Below are 23,026 nucleotides of genomic sequence, written 5' to 3'. Positions count from 1 at the left end.
GTGCCTTTGTAAGGGGCCACCCTGGTGACAGCCCAGGTGAAGACAACCCAAGCAGGTGACCGCAGCAGACTGGCCCTGTCAGGAGCTGACTCCCTCCCACCCCTGAACCCCGGGCACGTTTTCAGACCTCTGGATTGTATGGTATGATACCTACTCACGAACCTGGCTTACAAGCATGGGTACGTTGTTTAATTCTGTAAGCTTTTGTCTCTTCCCTGACTTGCTTTGTCATGCATTGAACAATCACAAATATTTAATTTGAATGCTGGCGTTTTAAAAAACAAAAACTATTAAAAATTGGACCTTCGTTTCTTGCATCTCTGTCAGGCATCGAGTATAAACTGAGGTGTTGATGCAAGCTCTTCTCGCCCCCGCCTCAACCCTCGAACGCGGCTTATGACATTGGCCATGAAAAGCCATTTTCGAAGGGTGTCTCCCAAGCTCCAGTCAGTTCAGGCACTTTAAGCTCAACCTCCAAACTGCCACTATAGTCTAAGCCCCCCTCCCTACTACCCTGCCAAAAACAATTACAAGGTGCCTATTTTCAAATTGCTTTAAAAACAATAAGACTTTTGTAGATCATAGAATAATTTATTTCTTACGTAAGTCACAGCATACATATAAGTAGCAGCTGAACGTTATTTTAGAAGTGAAACTTTTATGTATAATGGGTTTATAAACCCATCAGCTCTTAATTTCTGCTAATCATGCATTATGTCACGTGCCGCAAAGTACCTCTGAAAACCTATTTCAAAAATATTTTAATGTTACTTTCTTATGCACAAAAATTGATTTTAGATGTCACCCACACACTGTGAATAAAGGAAAACTGGGTCTAAGGCATTAAAAATGTGACTGTCTGGCACCAGATGTACTTCCTAAAGAATAAACTCCCTAGAACACAAATCAAAAAATACACAGCCTTTTCAAGCCTGCACCCACCCTAAATCGGAGCTTCGCTAAATCTGCATTGGTACCTGCGATGCATCCATCGAAATGAAGATGAAGCTATAGCGCATGGCCAGACAGTTCTTTGGTGTCTCCTCATCATCACAACCACTGTCTTTGTGACTTTTGAAGGCACAGCACAGGCACTAATTCGTGTTCTAATGAATTTAAACAAAGACAAGCCAGCCAATCAGGCGTTACTCCTCTAAAATACTAATGAATCAAACAACACAAAGTAAGGCACATATTTTAAAGAAAGAGGAATACAAAGCATGCTTGCATTGCCCTTCACGTCTACTGGGTTGACCTTCGGCAAGAGTTTCTTCCCAACTGTGAATGTCAAGTGTCTGCGAGCCTCGTGGGCACTTGCTCTGCTGTTAGTTGTTTTGAAATCACCTTGTCAAAAATCTCTTTTGCCTTTTTAAGAGGCTCTGAGCTACTTCCTAGAAGATCTTCCAGCTCTGGTTATTCTTGTGTAAATCTGACCCCTTCATCTTTGCCTCCTTTTTTTTTTTTTTTTTTTTTAGTGACAACAAATGATGTCATATGCCAGTCAAACTGTCTGCCCTTGCTCATTCTAATTAACCCCCAAGCTGTCTAAGGAAATGACTCAGCAACTTACACTTTTGGGGCATTATGCTCTTTCACAAAACACCAAAATGTGTTCAACTAAATCAGCCTGCCAGACAACTCAAACATAAGTGGGAGAAACCCAATTTCTTCTCATTTCTCTGACAGTCCCTACTTGGTAACCAGTCACAAAGTTGTGATTCACCACTTAGTGCCCACAGTAAGGCAGGACCCTCCCGCCCAAACTGACAGATGGTGACTCTAGGCTTTTCATGATATTTTGGCTTGAACTAGAATTATAATTTTCTCTGCAATTTGAGCTACTTAATAAAGTCTTCCCCTTCGAGATCTGAGTTAGATACTGGGTCCTCACAGAGGTCAAGAAAAAAGTGTGTGTGTGTGTGTGTGTGTGTGTGTGTGTGTGTGTGTGAATGTATATAAAGGTCCCATTTTACAAAATAGAGAAGATAAATCAGAAGGCTTCCTTGCTTGCCGAAAAGAGGTGCACTGGCTCTTTCCTTTAAGTAGAACCCCTCCCTCCTCGCCCATTACGCATCTAAGGTAGACTTGGGTTTCAGCGGCACCTACAACCTTTGCAGGATTAAACCACAGTACCGAGTAAGGGTTACCTGATTGTAATTAAGTCAAATTGAGCTCCTTTCTACAGCCCTCACAGGAGCTATTCCAGCCACCGGAATTCTGACCCCGCACGTGTGGTTGGCAGCCCGTTCCTGGCAGGGCTGTCTTCTCAGCCCCTGTGGCGCCGTTGAGGAACAGTACCGGAGACCGGACACTGGTGAGCCTGGGTAGGAGGCCTGTCCTGCCGTGGGGCTCAAACCACAGACTGCACTGTGTGCTGGCCTGCAGCCCTGCCATCCTAGGCCCGGGTGCTTGGTGCCTCCTCTCCTCCCCCATCCCTAAGTCACTGGGAAGCCCAACAGCAGCTCCACAGGGAGGCTGGCGGACCCCTCCTTGCGCCTGGACTGGGAAGGGGTCATGGAAGCCCCAGTCTGGTGTTCCGCCCGCATTCAGCATGGTCCTCGTTCGGGGTTCAGCTGTCCCGTGCTTCGTGGAGCAGACAGGACAGGAGACACACGTAGGGACGCTCAGCTGCTCTCAAGGGGTAGTTGTTGAGAAAGGAAATGCACTAAACACATTTCTAACTGCTAAGATAGAGTTCACCAGGCCATGCTTCTTGCCCTCCCGGTGTTAGAAGTTGAATTGCGTTCCCCCAGATTCATACGCTGAAGTCCTGACCTCCAACCTCAGCGTGTGACCATATTAGGAGATACAGTCTCCAAGGAGGTAATTACGTTAAAATGAGGCCCTTAGGATGGGCCCTAATCCGATAGGGCTGGTGCCCTTCTGAAAAGAGAAAGTGAAGACACCGATGGGATGGGTGCAGAGAGCTTTCCTGAGGACTGGGGAGGAGGTGGCCGTTTACAAGCCAGGGGGAGGGGCCTCAAAGGAGGCAACCTGATCCTGGGTGGCTGGAATTTGGAGAAAACACACTTCTGTTGCTTAAGGCCACTCGGTCTGCGAAGCTTTGTTCCTGCAGCTCTAGAAAGCGAAGACTGTCGCCAGAGTTCACAGTCTAGGCCTGGAATTCAAGCAGTAATGAGGAAATAAATACCAATTTTTTAATATTAAAAATAATAAAGACTTCCATTGCCCTCATCTTCTCCCTGCCGCCCTGCTAAGTGCGGTTTATTTCTCATGACAGTCCCATGCGCTGCATATCCCGCGGCACCCGCTTTACAAATGAAGAAAGCAAGGCAGAGAGGGAAGGGAAGGACTTGGCCCGTGTCACGCAGCTTCCGTGATGGAGCTGACATTCAAACCCAGGCAGCCTGGCCCCGGGTTAAGTTTCCTACGTAGTGAAGACGGAGATGACACAGAGAAACGAAGCAGGGGAAGCGTTAGAAAGCGATGCAGGGAGGTGTCGAGAGGGGAGCCAGACTGGGCCGGAGGTCAGGGAAGGCTTCGGAGGAGGCGCGTTTTCACCATGAGCTGAAGGGCGTGATGGACAGAGACACGCGAGGACGGAGAGGAAGAACTTCCCTTTCAAGTGCAAAGGCCCCGGGGAGGGAATGAGCCTGTGAGGACAAAAACCAAGAAAACCAGAGGCTGCGGGAGTGAGTTACGGGGAGCGAGCTTGGGTAGCCTGCGGGGACTAGGAAGGCCCCGAAGCTTAGGTTTTTCCACAAGTGTGCTGGACAGCGTTTGAAGGGTTTTAGGCCTGAGAGTGAGATGACCTGACTTACGCTCAAAGCCAACATAGCTCCAGCTGCCCCGTGGAGAAGGAACTACGGGAGGCACAGGTGGGAGAGCGAGGGGGGCAGGCAGGCAGGGGCCAGGTGAGCCGTGACGGTGCCTCGAACTGAGGACGGTGCTTTTGCTAGTTATATCGTTATTTTAATAGTGCCATGGTTTTCACTTCTCTCTTCTGTTCTGCAAGAACGATTTCCATGAAAATGTTATCCTTAGAGCTCTGTGTAAATGGACTCATCACTCACCGCAAAGTTTGTCACTGTTTCTCCATTCTTCTCAGGCAGCTGAGGTGTGTTATCTTTATCATGTCTTCGAAATAGATTCATGATGAACTCTGTTTCTTGAATGCTTGCATCTGTAAAAGGTATTTCTCAGACGGTGGGACATGGTCAGATCTGGGATTTACTTAGAGTGTGGAGCTCCATAGCCTTCGCCCTAAACAAGTAAAACTCAAGTTGGAGAAAAATGATCTCAGATGAGATGTTAGCTGTGAGCATAAAAGGACTCAGGGGAGAAAAGAGTCAACGTAGGAATGGATACCGGGTGGGTTTGGGATTATCCACAACTGGAAAGGCAGCGAGAGCAAAGATGGAAATAGGATCGGGCGCGTGGCGAGCAGCCCACCTGGACAGGGTAAGGGTAGACTGATGGGACCATAGTACCCCAGCCTTCAGAGCTGGAGAACAGAGTGTGTCTGATGAAGCGCCTACCGGCAGCATGGGGGACGGGTCAGCAGGGTAAAGAGTGGGGAAGGGTGAGAATTAAAGGACAGAGAGTCCAGAGTCCAAAAGAGAAGCTAACACATATGCTATTAATTCAGGGGAGTTGAAATGGAGGCACTCTAGCCTTAAGACAAAATAGAAATGGCAACAGAGAGTCTTAAGTCCCTGTAGTTTATAATATCATAATTGAGATTTTTCGTTTTTTCCATGTTTTAGTTGACCGTAACCTCCTATTGAAACCAGGAAACTTCAGACACAGGTGAATCAATAAGACCACCTGCTGGTCTGCCAAAACCCCGCCTGGAATGAAGGGACAGCAAGCAGCTTCTTTACCCTTCTGCTGAGAGACAATAAAACCATCATTAAGTTGTTAGAAGCCCCGAAATGAAAAACCAGGACTGCTCAGCTCCCAACATGGGTCGGACTTACTGTGGAGCTTTTGAAGTATTATATGTACTTCGAAAAAAGTACTAAAAACCCACAGCTGAAATTACAAGTAGAAAATCTCGGACAGTGAAACTCCTCCCGAGACTCCAGTTCTCAGCCTTCTATCCCAGAGGCACCTGCTGCCAGTTCCCTGTTTTCTGTGTATCCTTCTAGAATTTTTCTATTCCTATGTTCACACATATGTGTTCATGTGTGTGCTTGTGTGTGCTTAGTCACATAGCCTACAAAACTTAAGGCATGTTTATGGACCTTCTTCAACACAAGTGGAAGCCTACCCATGCACTCTGTTTTATAAACAGCTTTCTCATTTAACCCTGTGTCTGGGAGATTTTCCCATAGTAATTACAAAGAGCAATACTTTGGCCTTTTATTTACATGAAGAGTTGTTATTTACATGAAGCCTTCAAATCTTAAAAATATCCGTATTGTTCTTTATCTTTCATTTTCTGTTCTGTGTTTGCTTTGCTTTCTTGTGCATGGCTTTTGTAATTTGCAATTTGGCAAATTTGGCAGACCAATAACATCATTTTGTCCTTCTGTAATCTGCACTATACTAATATCTCTGCTCTTTACACAGACTCTCTTGCCGCCCCACTATGGACGTACACTCTGATCTTCATCCACCTTACCTCTCTCCTTCCTTCCTACCTGATTTTGACTGGTGACGCTATTATTCCTAGTGTATGTAGTGTTGGCACTTATTCCCTTAAATAATGTTCTTATAGTTCTCTACTTGCTATTTTAGCTTTAAACATATCTGACCCCCCCTGCTCTGTAAGGTAAGGAGCTTAGCCCCCTTTCACTACCTTCATCTTCTCTTCCTCTCCACCGCCTTGCTTTTGTTAGTTATATCGTTATTTTAATATAGAAAGTGCCATAGTTTTCACTTCTCTCTTCTGTTCTGCAAGAACGATTTCCATGAAAATGTTATCCTTAGAGCTCTGTGTAAATGGATTCATCACTCACTGCAAAGTTTGTCACTGTTTCTCCATTCTTCTCAGGCAGCTGAGGTGTGATATCTTTATGATGTCTTCAAAATAGATTCGTGATGAACTCTGTTTCTTGAATGCTTGCATCTGTAAAAGGTATTTCTCAGGTATCTTTTTGCTTGCTCACTAATGTGGCTGGCTAGAAAACTCTTTAGTCTCACTTTCTTTTCCTAAAGACTTTAGACCATGTTCCACTGTCTTCTACCATTCAGTGTGTCTAGAGAGAAGTCTAAAAACAGTCCGATTTTTTCCCCTTTGCATTATGATCTTTCCGCGTACAAGCCTGTAGAATCTTTTCCTTTTCTTAAAATCCAGTCACCATATCAAGATGCGTATCGATGTTTATGAATCCCCGTCCTTTCCCAGGATGTGGTATGCCCTATCAGCGTGAAGAACCGAGCTTCATCTGAAAATTCTGTTCAGTGACATGTTCGAATATATTTCCTACTAATTTATTCTGTTTTCTTCTCCAAAGACACACACGATGTTAAGTCATTTTTGTATGTTTCTCATGTCCATTATGCATGGCTCAACCTTTAACTCTTTTGTTTGTTCGTTTGTTTTCTCCTTGTTTTGCTCTATTTTCTCAAGCCTGTACTTGGCGTCCCTTCAGGCATTTCCATTAGGGTCTTTTCTCTTTTGGTCAAATCCAGTGTGGTTTCTATGATTATATTCAGTTTACTTTTCTAGGTCAGTTTTAATTTCATTCTGTTGCTTTATCATTTTTTCTCCTAACTCTTGATTCTCTTCTTTTAGTTCTTGAAATATTGAGGTGAATGTTTCAGTAGTTCTTTGAGATTATGAAGAGTCGTTTTGTTGTATTTTTTCATCGATTCTGTCACACAAGTTTTTCCTATGTTTTTCCATAGCAGCCTCTCATTTGTCCTCTTCTTTTTTTTTTTTTTTCTTTTTTGCAACATTTTGGATAGAACTTCTGCTCATTCCTCACAAGTGAAGAGGGGTTTGTCCTAGACCAGCTCTCTGGGACAGGACACCCTGAGAGGGTCAAGGGTGCACTGAAAGCAAGCGGGTCCCTCTCTGGTCCACCGTGAAGTTCTCGTACTGGCTCTGGTCAGAGGGTTCAGGCCTTGCGTGCGCACCGGTAGCCACAGAAATGCCAGTCATCACGGTCATCCGTCCGTCAGGGACACTGCTCCTTTCAGATCTGAGCTTTCCCGCATTTTTTTCGTTTCCTCTGGCCCCTCAGGGGGATCAAACGCTGTCCAGAGATGCTCCCACAACCAGCCCTACCCCTTCACCTTGTTCTAAGCACTGGTCACGCCTTGGCTATGCCCACAGGTTGGGGAGGCCACGCTCGGCCATGGATGCTGCGTGTCCGGCTTCCTTCCCCACTGACCACCTTCACGCTGGCCCAGTTTCTGCCGCACGGGGGCATGTCCCTCTCCATATACAGTTTGGGGTTGTACACATTTCCCAGTCTCATCCAGAATGAAGATTTCTTTTCTCGATCTCTTTGTTGCTTTATGAAGAGGCAGAGAGAGAAGCCTTTGTCCTACCCTCTTAAAATTAGGTATCTCCATCGAGAATGGTTCGAAGAAACCCCTCCTCTGTGCTTCTGTCCCCCAGAGATCACAGCTCGGTAAGTCAGCAGTGGGGCGCGGCGCGGCGCTCACGCACGTCAGCGCCCTAGCGGCTCCCCTCCCCCCGGACGGGGACCGTCCTTCTGACCAGAGAGCAAAGAGAGCTGGCTCACTCTCACCAAGCTCATTTGTCTGATATTCCTTTAAATTTTGAAACATTTCAAACCAACAGGAAAGTCACAATAGTCATCCAGTGCGCACGCCTGTGTGTTCACCGACGTTCCTCTACTGTGAACGGTGTCACATTTGCCTCCTTGGTGCAGTCTCTCTCTCCTTGGAACCCCTCGAGACTCAGTTGTGCGCGCCAGGATACTTCACTCCTAACTATTTCGGAGTGTATCTCTGAAAAGCAAGGACTTTCTGCGCAGGGGTCGCAAGTCCACCTGCTCCCAATGCTGACTCACTTGTCTGGGTATTCGTAGAGTCCGGAGCAGAGAGGCCGGCTCAACCCGAACTTCCCACATGTGGGCCAGAAGCTCAAAATCCCCGAGTTCAGGGAGGGAAAGCAAAGAGAGCAGAGAGGGCATGAGAGGCAACAGCAGGGTCTGCAGAGGACAGGGCCCGGGCCCCAGGAGGACACGCAAGTGTCTGAGCTGTTTGCTGCTTGGGCACAGCCATGCCCCCGTCCCCCTCACGGCAGGGAATGCAGCCCAGCGACTGCCGGAACCCGGAGCATCGTATAGAACTGTGACATTTAGAAAGCAGAACTGTGTCATTTTAAAATGCAGGGAGCTTGAAGAGCTTCAAAAAATGATGTTTAAACTCCCCCGCCACTCAGCTTCTGGCCACGGCTCCCTGGCTGCCATCTGCCCCGCTGCCCAGTCCCAGGGAGGGCCCAGCCATCGGGAGGGAGGTTCGCTGCCTGCATCCCTCCCCTTTGCCGTCTGCTCCTCCTCACCCCCCAGAACAGGGAGCCTGAACAGCTGCCGCCTGTTGGAGACCGAGGCTCCCAGCCGCGCTTGGCCAACAGCCCACCTTGTAACTAATGGTGGCTGGAGCCATTTTTTTTTTGTTTCCTACTGATAATTACCAAACAATCGGAACCACTTGTCAGTGAGCATCCCGTGATCGGGACTACGTGGCTCTGAGAGAGATTCACCACGTGGGAGCTGGACCAGGCTTCGTGGCTCAGCAGCACTGAGAGCGCCTAGGGAACACGGCGCGGTTACGCAACGGCTGGTCCTTGGGGACCCAGGGTCCCCGGCAGATGCCAGGCTCTCTGCTTCTGCCTTTTGAATTGGAAGTTCACGGTTGAATTTTTTGCTCTCATAAAGAATACAGAAAGCTATTTTTTCTGCTCCATTTAATTTTTTGTCACAAAACTGCTTCAATTACACACACAATGCAAACCCCTTTTCAGTGGCAAAGACTCAGATCTCAGCTGTCCTTCTCTCCCCCCTGGTTTTATACAGAAAAGTCCCAGCGATGGTCAGGGTAGGCATTGCGGGGTCCTGGAAATTCTCCAGGGAGAGAGATAGGGTTCCAAAGGAAAGACTTACGAGCATGAAAAGTCTATTCCTCTCTTTTCGTTAAAGCCCTGGGCAGGAGAGCCTCGTCCCTCTCCAGAAACTTCCCACCAACTGCATTCTCGCTGCAGTGTGGGTACCGGCCGCCTGTGGTGGCAAGGTGTAGAGAGTGGCACAAAGCAGAAAAAGAGGGAAAGAAACAGGAGAAACATAAAGAGAAAATTAACGTGCTTTTTTTGGTTTGATTTCACTGTGGTTAGAGAATATCACCTGTGTGCTTTCAGTTCTTTTAAGTTTGTTGAGGGTGGCTGTATGGTGCACTCTCTTGCATACACTCTGCTGCGGACACTGGGAAGAGCGTGTGTTCCGTCGTGAGTGGGTGTAGTGTCCTGTAATGTTGATTAGGCCTAATCGGTTAATGGTATTGCTGACTTCCTCTGTCCTTGCTCACCTTCTGGCCAGCTGGTCCAGCAGTTGTGGAGAGAGGGGTGCTGAAGCTTTCGACTGTATTTGTGGGTTTGTGTATTTCTCCTTTCAATTCTATCAGGCTTTGCTTTACATATTTTACATCTCTGTTGTTTGGTGCATTCACATTCAGGATTGCTATGTATTCTTGGCTGGTCGACTCTATCATTATGTAATGTTTCTTTCCAACCTTGGTAATTTTTTTTTTCTCTGAAGTCTACTTTATATAATATAGCCATTCCTGCTTTCTTTTCTTTACTGTTTGTATGGGATGTCTCCTTCCATTCTTTTACTTTCAACCTACCCAAACAATTACAGAAAATATAGAGTCTACAGTATTTACCTATATATTTGCTCTTTCTATCTCTTTCCTCTATTTACAAGGTTCCAACAATCCTTCTTTTGTTATTTCCTTTATGTTTAATAATTTTCTTTCACCATGCTTTTGGTATAGGTCTGCTGCTGACAAATTCTCTTTGTTTTCTTTCATCTGAGAATGCCTTGATTTACCCTTAAATTATGAAAGATATTCTTTGCTGGTATAGAATTCTGGGTTGATGGTTCTTTGTTTCTGTAATTGAAATATACTATGCTACTTCTTTCTGGCCTCCAGGAATTCTGATGAGAAGTTCCTTGTCAGTTGAATTATTTTCCTCTATTGGTAATGTATCATTTCTCTGGATGTTTTCAAATTTTTTTTTAGTTTTCAGAACTTTGAGTGTGATGTGTCTTTGTGTGGATTTCTTTAGATTTATCCTGTATGGGATTCACTCAGCTTCTTGAATCTGTAGATTTTTTATTTATTTATTTTTTTTTGTAAATTTGGGAAGTTTTCAGCCATTATTGTTTTGAGTACCTTTACGACCTCCCCCTCTTTCTCCTTTCCTCCTGGTACTCTGAGGCACGAGTGTTAGACCTTTTGCCATAGCCCCACATGCTTCTGAGACTCTGTTTTAGTCTCCTTTCTGTCTATTGTTCAGGTGAATGATTTCTATTATTCTCTCTTCGAGTTCACACATTCTTTCCTCTGCCCTGGCCACTCTCCTACTGAGCCCACTCATTAAGGCTTTTTTTATTTCAGTTACTATAATTCTTGGTTTTAAAAATCTCCAACTGGATCTTCTCTACACCTCCTAATTGTTTTTGCTGAGGCTTAATGTTTCTTTGCTGGGACGTTTTACAAACTTGCTTCCGTATGTTTGTCATCGCTTGTTGAAGAGTTTCTAGGGCAGCTGCTTTCAGATCCTCAGGTTGTTCTAAGATCCGCCTCATGTCTGCGTCAGTGTGTGTCCTTCCTCATTCGGTGGGACATCTTCCGGAGTCCTGTTCTGACAAGTGAATTTTTTACTGAAACTTTGACATTCTGTGTGTTATTTTGTGAGACTCTGGATCCTATTTAACTCCCGTATCACTGCAGGCCTCCCCCGACTCCACTCTGGTGGGTAAGTGGGGGGTTCCGCCTCATTACTGCCTAGTGCAACGTCAGCCTCCATCGACACCAGGGTGGGGGAGTCCTGGTCACCGCTGGGTGGGGATGAGCGTTCCGGCTTTCCACTGCCTCCAGCGATATGACCCTGGCAGGAACAGGCGGGGTCCTGCTCCCGGGGTGGTCTCCACTCCCCTTTGGGGGAGTTACTGCTGAGTGGCAGGGGCAGTTCTGGCTGGACATCAGGATCCTTCTAATACTTCCCCAGTGGAGGCAGAGAGAACCAATCACCACTAAATCTGGAGAGAAGCCCAGGCTCCCCCATGTGGTCTCAGGAGGGCTCCTTACCCTTCTGCAGGGACGAAAACCTGGGCTTCCCGCTCTGTCTTCTCTGACATACCCTGGCAGGAGGTTGGGGGTGCTTTGTTACATCCCCATCAGGGTGAGATTCTAGGCTCCCAACACCTCCTCGGCTCTTGGGGTGGGGTTGCAGTTTTTTCTGTGGAATTTAGCTGGAGTAGAGTGGCTGTTGTCTACAAGATTTGTATCTTTCTTGGCTGCCTCTTTCCTGGTCTTTGGGCTAAAGAGGACAGACTTCTCTTGGGGCATTTTTGTCTGTACTCATTGACATTTTCAAGTTGCCGGCTTCTCCAGTGTCTAGTCTGGGATAGAAGGGAAAAAGACAGAAAACTCACTACCGTGTTGTTCCTCAGGCCTCAAGGTCTTTGGCTGGTTAGACTTCGAGTCTCCACTTTTCATGCCTATTTCCTTTATAATGCCCAGAGGGGGTTAGTGGTGCTTACTGGAGGGAATAGGGAAATGTGCATCTACTCCATCTTCTCAGAAGCTAAAATCAGGAAATTAATTATAAATATAGAGAAAGAAGAGATAGAGGAACAAGAACAACACCAACAAAAGATCGGAGTGGTATTTTCTCGTTTCCTTTTCTTCTTGGAGACCTGGGCTGCTGAGAATCACCTGTGAGGCACCTAATGAAGGGGTGACATTCTCTTCCTCTCCTCCCCTGCCCAAACAGAAGTTCAAGCTTAAAATATGTGGCAGAAGCACAGAAAATGATACAATTTCTATCAAGCCCAGTAAATGTCACATTTGGTTATGCAATTGAATTTTGCAAAGTAATATTTTTAAAGTATCCCTTCGGCTTAGAATCTTTTATAACTATTGACACAGATGACAGGCTGAAGCACCGCACTGGCTCCCCATGCCCTTTCCCGCATGCCCAAGCCACAGGCTGGCGTCCTGGGGGACCGCAGTCGCGGGGGCTCTCACATGCCCTTTGGCTCCCTTGCAGCCCAGTTCGTCAGGGATGGTGCTCTGTTTTGAGGACAAGCATTCCCACCACCTCCCTGGACTCTGACGGAGCCCAACTGTGGTCTAGTTTGGGGCAGAACAGTTATTGTGCTCCACTAGGTTCCCCATCTGACTGTGGAATTTCCACACGGGGTACCCAACATTGGGTAGCTTGGTCTTAAACTGTGGTGTTCGATTAACCCCCTATGAAAAGAAAACTTGACCAGAGCCCCCCAAAGGCTAGGCAGTATCCTAGACTCACAAAGCTGAGCCAAGAATCAATCAATCAACCCCTTGCACTTCACTACAATCCAGTAAGTTCTTGAGGGAGAACATGACAAACTGTCCCACACAGTGTAGCACAGCCCTAGAGGAGGAAGCTGGCTCCAGTGGAAGATATAGGCACAAATTAAACGACACGAGTCTTGGGCAGAGAACAATTGGTTTCCCTGGGTAACCAAGGGCCCGCCACAGTGCCTTTGCACAGGGCTCCCTGATACAACAATGCATCACTAGGCGAATGTAAAGTATTCTAGTGGTCATCTCAATCTCACCAGCGACCTCAGTGACTCCATAAAGCAAAGTCAACCTGCTAGGTCAGGGGATATTGTTCTAAATATCCCTTGTATGTCAAAGAAACTGAGTAGTGATCAGTTACTTTACCAGCCTGCCCCTATCATCAGTCCCACTTCATCTCCATCACTACCCCCACCACCCAGCCCTGATTCAATGAAAGAGACAACTCCCTCTAAACAGAACCAAGAAGAATCAGGACATTCTTCCTTGAACTATGACCACATTCCTCAAACAATTTTAGACAGATTGTTACAGGTCATTTCATTGCACCACTTCCTGGAGTAGAAATCCTTCTGGAATCTCCTGTACAAATGATCGGCCACTATCCCATGACAGGAAACTCATGGCTTTGCCAGAAAACTCTATTCATTCTATTCTTTCTTTAGTTTTGTTTGGGGGCTTTGTTTTTTATTCTTTGGAAACAAAGGGATTGATCTTTCTTGAGTTTTCCCATTGTTCCTGAAGTTGTCCTGGCTATTGCCCCTGGCTTACCCTGTTACTTTCGAAATCATGGCTCCAAGAATGACATGTCCTATGACAGAAGTGGGTATAGATAGTGGGTTTCAAAGAGAACGGTCACTAGGAAAGGAGTAGCCAAGGACAATGTCAACCAAGAGGTCAAATCTGAACTTAGTCCTCGAAGACAAGTAAGAGTTAACTTTGCAGGTGAAGAAGGATGGGATGGAGCATTGCACTGTGTTCAGGTATGAGAGGGGCTCACCTGGCTGGACCATAGCGTAGAAGCCAAGAGTGATGGAAGTGAGCCTGGGGTCTGGAAGAGTCCCGACTTGCTGTGGAATGGGGCAAAACTGGGAGAGCAGAACAACTATTGGAGGACTCAGTGTGCCCAGAACTTGGATCATGAGCAAACTGGAAAAATGAAGGGGAAAGAAAGAAAACAATGTGTCACCTGCTCCCTTTCTTCTTGTGAACAGAGAGGGTTTAGCAAAGCCTGTGCCTCACACAAAGGCAGTTGGAGAGGCATCAACCATTGCAAGGTTTAGGGTTCCTGCAAGACAGCCTTGGAGGCAAGACAAGAGCCTCTGAGAGCTGCTGGTCCAGGAGAGACACAAAAGATGAAGTGAAGTGAGGCTGAGAAAAGAATCCCTGCTGCCTCCAAGGTTCAGCACTTTGCAGTGGATTCCTGAGGAGTGCAGGGCACACCCAGTGCAGATGGGTCCTAGGAAAAGGTCCGCTGGTGGTCGATGCAGCATGAGGGGTCCCAAGTGTTTCCGTTGCCCAGACATCCTTGGTACCCCTTCACAGTCTTAACTAGCCATTTTCTTTAAAGGAATCTTCTTGATGTAATTTTGGTGATAATGCTTGTCCTATATTTTATGATATTTCCAGGAGTTCTAGGAAAGGAGGAATGAGTCACTCATCAATGTTCCAAAAAACCAACCACCTGGGCATTCAGGAAATGTTGTCTGGATATTGATGCAGGATCCTAGTGTGGGGTGCAGGGTTCAAGCAGGGCAGGAACGCGCGGCAGTGGGGTGCTGGGTTGGAGGGCTCCCATTTTAACCTGGAGATGAGCTGCAGCTGAGGATACCAGGTCATAAAATAGCACTATTAGTCCCCACTGTATAGAAATGTTTCTTTAAATGGTTGTAAGTTGGAAAAAAAAATCACAGTTTTCTGATGAACATAAGCACACATTTTAGAGAGACAAAAATACCCAAGATGCAAATATGACTGGTTTGAAGTATATCAACTGTGATGACTCTCCCCTTTGTCCTTAAAAGCCTACTTGTGCAGAACAGAAAGTAAGGCACCAGCACTGCCTCACACGCGGCCCTGCACCAGGTCCGCAGACGCTGTCCTCTGTGTGTGGCGGGCCCCGCCCACAGGAGGGCACCTCCGCCTCCCTCTCCAGAAGCTCTGATTTTCATGAATCTCTCTCTCTCTCTCTCTCTCTCTCTCACACACACACACACACACTGTATAAGTCTTAGCTTTGAGCTACAGTCAGGCTCTGCTATAATTGTCCTCATTAAAAACCCCTGTATCATTTCAGACAGTCAGAGAGAAGTCTCTGTCTGGCATGGTTCCAGCGGAAAGCCACACTTTCCTTAGCTGAAAAAGAAGTGTGGGTATAAATCTCTCTCTCTCTCACACACACACACACACACACACTCACTCCCCCTCCCCTCCAAACAAACCACGGAGCTTCTATTTCCATTTCCAGGTGTGGAAGAGAGAATACAGTCAGAAAAAAAGAAAATTAAATAACCACTGAAGGTCAATACTCTTCCCAGGACGTTAGATATGATTTGAACAAGGCACTTAGGAATTTTTTCAGCATCTGTGGGCATGTTTTCCTCAAGCATGCCATCATGATTCCCCCTAACTTTAAATGTTTCTGTGTTTCCATTATATGTATGACAACACAACTGTAAGTGGATTGCCTTCTAGGACAAAACCCAGCTCTTCCAAGAGGCTTGTCTAGATTCTGGAAGGTTGTATTCTGATGGGGGATGTTAGAAATGAGAGTGTGGGGTACATGGTCACCAGCTGTTGACACTCATGATGAGTAGTGCCCTGGGGAGCAGGCAACCATTCAGTGGCAGAGACTTCTGGTCTACCATGCGCTGCCTGCCATGGTGTTGTGCTGGTGGGAGCCTCCAATGAAGTTATTAGGTGGCAAGACGTGGCTTCTCCAAAAGTCCTGGAATCCCTTGTCCCCACAACAAATTGTGCAATGTGACACATGGCCACATTTGAGCATGAAGATTTTTAGAGATAAAATTTGGAAAGATGGGCAGGAAGAGTAGGGGGAAAACTGGAGGTTAGTGGTGTCCAGTGGAGTTCTGAAGGCTATATTAGGGGAGCGTGGGAGGAAATGGAAGTTGAGGGGTCTCGGCAGAGGAAGCAGTGAATGCCAAGGCACCTTGACCTAGAATGGGAGTGCAGAGGACAGACAACGGCCCTGCCTGGAAGACAAGGGCTGCGTGCTTATGTGCTGGAGAAGAGCTGAAGACTTCTAGCGGGGGTGTCTGGGTCCCATTTGCATTTTAGGCGGATCCCTGAGGCTTGTTTCTAGATAATCCCTCAAGGTTGCAGCTGAGACTGGAGGCAGGTGTAAGCAACATCCACAGTCTCTTAAAGACACAGCAGCTATGGAAGGTCAGCTTTAATATGCAAAATATCAGGGCTAAGGAAGAATGAGGAGGTAGAGTGTTTCATGTTTTTGGCTTGGGCACAAGATGGATGGTGAAATCACTAACTGAAGGCAGAGAATAAAGAGGGAAACCCAGGTGTGAGGGACCGGATGGGTGGGGGTGCTGGTGGAAAGCGTTGGGGAATAGAGAGAGTAACATTGCCCATGCTGGTTTGGAACATCCATTGGGCGGCTGGGCAGGCCTGTCCAGTAGGGAGCCAGAGTTCCATGGGAGGTCAGAGCTGGATAAATAAATGTGAACACCATCAGCCCTTTGTGGGAATCAAGAATGTTGTTGAGGATGAGGCTGTTTGAACAAAGGACACGGGGAAGACAACAGCACCAGGATTGTTGTACAAGGAATTGTGTCTCCATATTTTATGTGCTGGACCTTGAGGTTTCTGGAGCAGTAGGGGTTGTTGATAAGGGAAAGAGACCAGCTTGATGTCAATTCTTTTCTTGACATAAACATCAGTCTTGCCAACTGCATCACTATGGGATTGGTCTTGACAATGTCTAAAAGGATCCCTTCCGCATTTAATATGCTGCAATTCTAAATCTCTGCCCTGTATCGTAAGCCCAGCAAGTTAATTTTGGAGGAAACTCTTGGCTTTAGGAAAAGGAAGGGAATTTGCTTAGGATTGAGAATGGAATGTCAGTGCCTTATGGGGACACGTGCCAGGCAATTGGAAACCTCAACTTCCCGATAATGAGGGAAGGACATAAGGAGTTTAAAGATGCTCCATAGAATGACTAACTACTCACCCAGAAACATATGCCATGATTTCCACCGTAAGTTATGATACAGACGAGTCAAACTGAGTGAAATTTAGGATCTTTAAGGCTCCTACCCCATTGAAGTCAGCAGCTTCCATTTAACCACAGTGAAGAGAGAAATGCTGATGCAGGTGGCCCTTGATTTCTCCAGGACTAGAGTATCCAACACACCCGAATAAAAATAGCTGCCAGGACCACCCAGCAGAAAGACTGGGGTACAAAAGGTGGCAGGGTCCTAGGTCACAAGAGGTAAAGTGGTGATGCACAAAGGGACAGGAAAACTTGACAGGGCTTTGAAAGACCATGATGCCTGGAATCTGGGAGCCTGTGGTTTGGAGGGTGTCACCCCTGGGGCCATCAGAGGAGGGCCAGCTGAGGAGCTCAGTGATTTGGAGTGACGACTGGTGGGCACAGAGCCAGGGAAGGAAGGGAGCACAAGTCCAAGGCCAGGATACAAGAGGGACGGAACCTGCAGCCATACTGGCAAGTGACGTGGACAATCCACAGTGGGGCAGGCAGAGACAGGAGATGGTCCCACAGGTGAAGGATGGAGTCTGCTGAGTTCTCGCCATGGGCTTGCTTCTGTGCATGAATTGTCATGAGCCACGAGGGACAACCTGTGTCTGAAGAAGCTCTGTGTGCTCCTGCAGACCCGTGTTGCTGTGACAGGCTCCTCCTTACCTGCTTTGTTTGCCTCTGCCACACGACACCCTTAGCCTCCCCGATAGCCAGGCTGTTTCTCTGCATTTCGATATAAACCACGTGGCAGGCTGAATGGCACGAGCAGGTGCCACTGCAGGCTGGAGGGTGGGTCACAGCTGCTGAGCACCTTCAGTTCTCAAAGGGCCATAGTTCGTTCAAGAGGCAGTGCCGTGATTTCATTGCTGTGCCTACAGGGCTTGTGGAAGATCAAGCATCAACTTGCGATGTGCAAAGTTGCTTGCTGACACTCCATGCACACACTCCCGTCCCGGGTGACACTAGACGATGAGTCCTGGTTTTCTTAAGTGCACCCCACACCCAAGCCATGACACGTCGACTCCAGGGCTAGCCAGGCAGCTGGGATGTGCTCAGCACTGTGCTCTGGCCGTGGGGGAGGTGATGCCACCTGTGGCTTCTCTGAACAGACATTGCTGATGGCAGAGGAGCTGGGGTCCACCAAGGGTCCCAGACATGCAGCTGACCTGTGACAGAATGCCTGTCATCCACACAAAAGGGTCAGAGAAAGAAACTGACAGTATGAAATAACAAGGTACCACTTTTTGTCCATCCCCTGGGCAAAGATGAGGGCGGGTCTGTGCTAATGCCAATGACAGGTGACAAGAATGTGAGGACACACTTTTATCCACCGTCAGATCTGAACGGTGTAGGGGACAACTGTCAAAATTCTTACTACTCGCATGCGTACCTGACCCTGAGATTTATCTTCAGTAGCTAAAAGGCCAAGTGCACAAAGATGTGAGCTCAGGAATGCTCATCACAACATTGTGTAAAATAGTGAAAAACTGTAAGCAAATAAAATAGAATCTGCTTAAGGAAATGATAGTATAGCCCATGATAAATGCTTTGCAGTCGTTCAAAAAATGATGATGTGTTCTAACCGTATTGACATAGAAAGATGGATGATAGAGTATTAAGTGAAAGAGCAAGTTACAACGTTGTATGTATAGATATTTAGAGAATTTCCTCTCTGCATATATTCACAAGTATAGAAATGGGGGGTGGAAGGTGCTCACCAAAATATAACCATTGTTTCCTCTATGGCTAGTATTATGAGAGGACTGTATTTTCTGATTTATAACTTTTCAGTATTTTCAGAGCTCTTAAATAATGGGCATGTATTAGTTTCATAATCAGAAAAATAATAAGGAATCAAAAAAAGTAGAATAATGGTGGCCAATGTTTCAGTTACTCTATATGTCAGGAACCCAAGGTAATTTTTTAAAATGAGGAAAAGGAAGAGAACATTTCAATAGCTATGACCGTTATTCTTAATCTCTTCAAAGTAAGTTTATAATTAGGACAGATTCCAGGCCGGTCTCTATCCTTGGCTCCCAAACTCAGTGGATTATAACCTACATCCCAGTTGAAACAAAATGTGTTCAGCCCAAAATAGATAAGATTATAAACCCATCAAAAGTGATGACTTCTAAAAAATTCCAGGAACTCACCAAAGTAAGACAAAGAAAAAATGTATAAAGTCTACTTAGCTTTTAGGGGGGGAAAAAAGGAAACCAAATGCCTACAAAAATACCAGCTCCAAAAATACCAGAAAATCTTCAACAGGAGGAGTCGGAGAGCAGAGGACTGGCAGATGGATGTCAGATTTTCCATGTCAAAGAGGACTTGGAAACTGGTCGTGCGTCACCAATTGTGTGTGTGTGTGTATATATATATATATATATATATATATATATATATATATATATCTCCAAGATCACTATGGCAGACGCTTAATTCCAACAACAGGGGCAAGCTTTTTAATGTCCTAAAAAACCTGACTAACTGATTATCTAGCTATAACGTGAGATTTTTTTCATTCCTTTCCTGGTTGTGACCAAATGTAAACATAGGAAAAAGAAGGGAGAGAGAGAGAGCTGGAGCAGACCCATTGTTTCGTTCGTATTTCAGATGTGCCTTATACATAGTTGTCTTTTCTTCTCACCTCCAGGAAAAGCACAAAGAAGAAACTACAACCATGGCCAAGCTGACAGAATCCATGAGTGAGTAACTTATATTTATTCTTTATGTTCGCTTTTGAATGGAAAACCACCAGCTCTTGCACAAACCACATCCCCTTGTGATTATATGATTCATCTTTCACTGTTGGGATAGCCAAGGTCTATTCGAGATATATTGCATTGTGTTGATGTTACATTATGCATTATTCAAAATCCGTCTTGCGTGGGGTCAAATTCTGTGGTGAAATTGTTCCTGAATGAATGGGGCTGAAGAATCAAAATGGATTTTCTCCATGGCACTGCACTGGGGAATCAAGACCCACAGTTATTTAAATCTGACCTTTAGCAGGTTTCGCCCAAGTCAGCTAAAGTCTTGTGTGCAGATATTGCACAGGCGGAATAGTCTCAAGAGAGGGAAAAATGGTTTGTGATCAAACCCTTCAGGTGCTGCTCAGAAATTTCAAACAGAACTATTAAAAAATTGAGTGCTTGAGCTGTAAGTGGCTTGTAATGACCTAGGTCTGAAATGGAACAGTGATATAATGCTCGAAGCTCTTAACCTAAATAAACAGGATCACATATTTTTAAGAAGAAAAAAAGAATTAATTAAAATAAATTCTCCCTCAAAATGAGGAATGCAATCTTGTAGGTTACAGTTCAAATGTCAAAGACCACGTGGGTATGAAATAAACAGGCAATGCAGACTTTCCTTTCTTTGAAAACGTGCCCTGTCCCTGGTGATAGATATTAGAGCTAAAACTACAAGGGAAGCTTGCCGCCACTTCTCCGTCACTGCCAGGGCCATGGACACCTTATTACATTTGGCCTGCAAACGTCACCATTAATCTTGCCCACATTTAACTGGGCCCCCGCCTCCTCCTTCTATTATTCCTCAAATCAGAAACCATTAAAATACAGGTGTTCTTTTGTGGCACTGTCAATGAGCCCTCATCCCCAAAGATCCGCCCCCTCACCCAGAAAAGATAATGTTAAAAAGCGCTTTACAATGCATCTCCTTAATTCCTCACCCAGAGCCCCTGCCTAATTTCCTGGGTCTTGAACACAACTTCCACCGTGTGCGCAGCAGCTCCAAGGGCTTGGTGAAGGCCCGCTGCCTGCAGCATTCGCGGCCCCTCCATTCTCCCTTCGGCAGCATCCCCTGCCCTCTCCGCTGCACCCTTCTTTCTGCCTGAAACATGTGCTGAGGGTTTGCCACATGGTTTAAAGTCCCCCACCTCCTGGTTCTCTGGAGGGGAAAGGATCTTGAAGTCATGGTGCGCTGTTCTCAGACCCGAACGAAACGTGTAGTACCACCGCAGAACTGACAGGCCCGTGTTGTCAAAATATAGAGTGGGACCACGGGCAGCATCAATGAGTTCACAGTCCTCATCCGATTTAGTTCTAATCTCTAAATCCAAGGGCACCAACACAAGAGACCCGCAGCATCTCTGAGTGCTGGAAAAATAGCCAGTTTGGAACCTGGCATCACCATCGGTGAGCAGCGTGTGGAGTGTGTTAGTGAAGGAAGAGAGTGGGGCACATGGGTTGTGACATGAGGAATTTTCACCATGAGGCTCCTGTTAGAAACCCAGTGGATGTTATTTTTACCTCAACTGACTGAATTACGAAACATTAAAGGCACTATAAGGAGTCTACTGGTCAATATTTTCAATAAGGGAATTTTAATTTTCCTATCTCTGTTGGGTCCAAATGCATTTAAATGAGAGCCCCTCACTGGGCTGCTGATTGGTTTGTTTTAGGTTTCAGGTTCACCTCAGCAATAACTATAATGACCTTGATCTATGATCCGTTGGCTTAAAGGAATTCTGTCCACATGGCATTCCAAACCCGTGGGTAAATGGAAGGGCATAGTTTCCTTCTAATTTGCTTGGACTTTAGGGAAAAGATCACGTGGATGTGTTCCATGCACAGGAAATGTAAAATTTGAAAACAAACCTTGGAATCGGACCCAAAGTTCCCATTCACTGACCCTTATAAAGACAGAGAACATTATAAAATGTATGAGACGTGTCCTAACCCTGCTCAGTTCTTGCTCTGTAAGAGAATCAGGCATCAGCACTAATAAACATTTTATCAGTGTTAAACTCCCAAATAATGTTATATTCAACTCCGCATTTATTTTACATGAGAAATCTACAAATAGATAGGCACATGATTCTGCAGGGACACTCGACCAGGGGGCTAAGCAGAGGAGTCACATACAATCACTACACAATAAATTGGATGGGAACATCAAACCTATGGCCATCGGAGGAGAGGGACAGAAACAGAAGCCAAATGCCCAGAACACAGGGCGCTGAACGGTTTTCTTGAGCCAGTGAACACTTTGCTTGCTCAACTGCACAGCAAAAACCACCTGGTTCCTAGAGCAGCTCCGTGTGTAACCAGAAGTGGAAGGGGAGTGTGAGTCTTCTCCGCGTGGCGGGGGGCTCGCCGTGGTTGATGGCGGGGCAAGTACCGGAACAGGGCGGGCGACCTGCTCATCTTCTAGAACAGGGACAAGGGCTGTTTCTCTCGTGTGCCATTAATCAACACCAACTCTTTTTAAAGGGACAAGCAAGACACCCAGAAATATGAACAGGCTCTTAAATGTTTCATTGAAATCCACTTTAATAAATGCAAGGTCATACTTCAAAACACTTTTATGTCACATTGTTGAATGAAGAGGGGGTGTGATAAGGAAGAAAAAACACAGAGAAAGGGAGAAAAATGTGGAGGAAGAAATAGAGACAGCAAAAGGACACAGGAGAAAAATACACCGAAAAATATATATATGTTATATATATATAAAGGACCTCGAGAGGGGCCTGTTAGGGAACAAAGAGAAGACTAGTCTGAGGGAGGGGAGGGGGAGGGGCGTGAGAGAGAGGCCCAGCAGGATCCAAAGGAGCCACGCACACTCGCATTCACCGCTGCGGAATTTCCACCTTCTGAAGGCCATTGATTTCCTACCGCTGCCCTCTGACAATTTTAATCTCTGTTTGCACTTGGAAATGGACCGTTTCATGCTTAGACCACCAGAAGCCCAGAAAGATACAGCCAGAAACCCCAGGTTGGGGGAAGTTGCTGGGATCTCGCCCCTCAGTAACCATCGCTGTCCTGTCTCATCCACAAACGGCCATCGAGCTGAAGGCCTGCCCACGGGCTGACCCCGAGCCCATAGAGAGAAAGACCGTGACCCAACCAAGGGAACCAAACCCTGCTCTGCGCTGTCGTTAGAGGGGACACAGGAGCAGCAGGCTCTGTCCTGGGCACTGAAACCTAAGTCAGGCAGTGACCAGTTGGAGGCGTCCAGGGCCATGCATGCAGCCTGTGGGTTCTGGAGTCCTGGTCTGTGCAGAACCTCTGTAGTCTGTCCTTACATCAACTTTTGTAATAATTCGCTTATGGCTGCAGATTCGTCTCCCGCACACTTAGGCTCCTGGGAATGTTCAAACACGGCAAAGGAAGCCTCCCCACGTGGTTCGTCAGCAAGGTGGATTATAATCCAATACCTTGTGTCGTGCGTGCTAACAGGGAGCGTGGGACAGGTGTGGAGGCCTCGTGGGGCGGCTTGCAGGTTGGGGCAGAAGTAGACGAAGCAGCTAGGAGCTGG

The 23,026-nt window shown here is 46.4% G+C and overlaps 1 protein-coding gene across 1 annotated transcript in view; it reads left to right on the top strand.

Moving 5' to 3' along the window:
- The window catches only part of KCNJ6 (potassium inwardly rectifying channel subfamily J member 6), a 182,670-nt gene that overhangs the window by 41,795 nt on the left and 117,849 nt on the right, over positions 1-23,026 (top strand). The window contains exon 2 of the mRNA XM_054578334.1: positions 19,401-19,452. Coding sequence (XP_054434309.1) covers positions 19,428-19,452 — 25 coding nt within the window. The 5' untranslated portion in view covers positions 19,401-19,427. The remainder of the gene's footprint in view (positions 1-19,400; positions 19,453-23,026) is intronic.

This window comes from Pteronotus mesoamericanus, unplaced genomic scaffold, assembly GCF_021234165.1.
Source record: "Pteronotus mesoamericanus isolate MK-2021 breed Mesoamerican mustached bat unplaced genomic scaffold, CSHL_Meso_final contig_116, whole genome shotgun sequence".
Lineage (NCBI taxonomy): Eukaryota > Metazoa > Chordata > Mammalia > Chiroptera > Mormoopidae > Pteronotus > Pteronotus mesoamericanus.
Note: the sequence above shows the minus strand (reverse complement) of the source record. Positions and strands in the feature narration are given on the sequence as shown.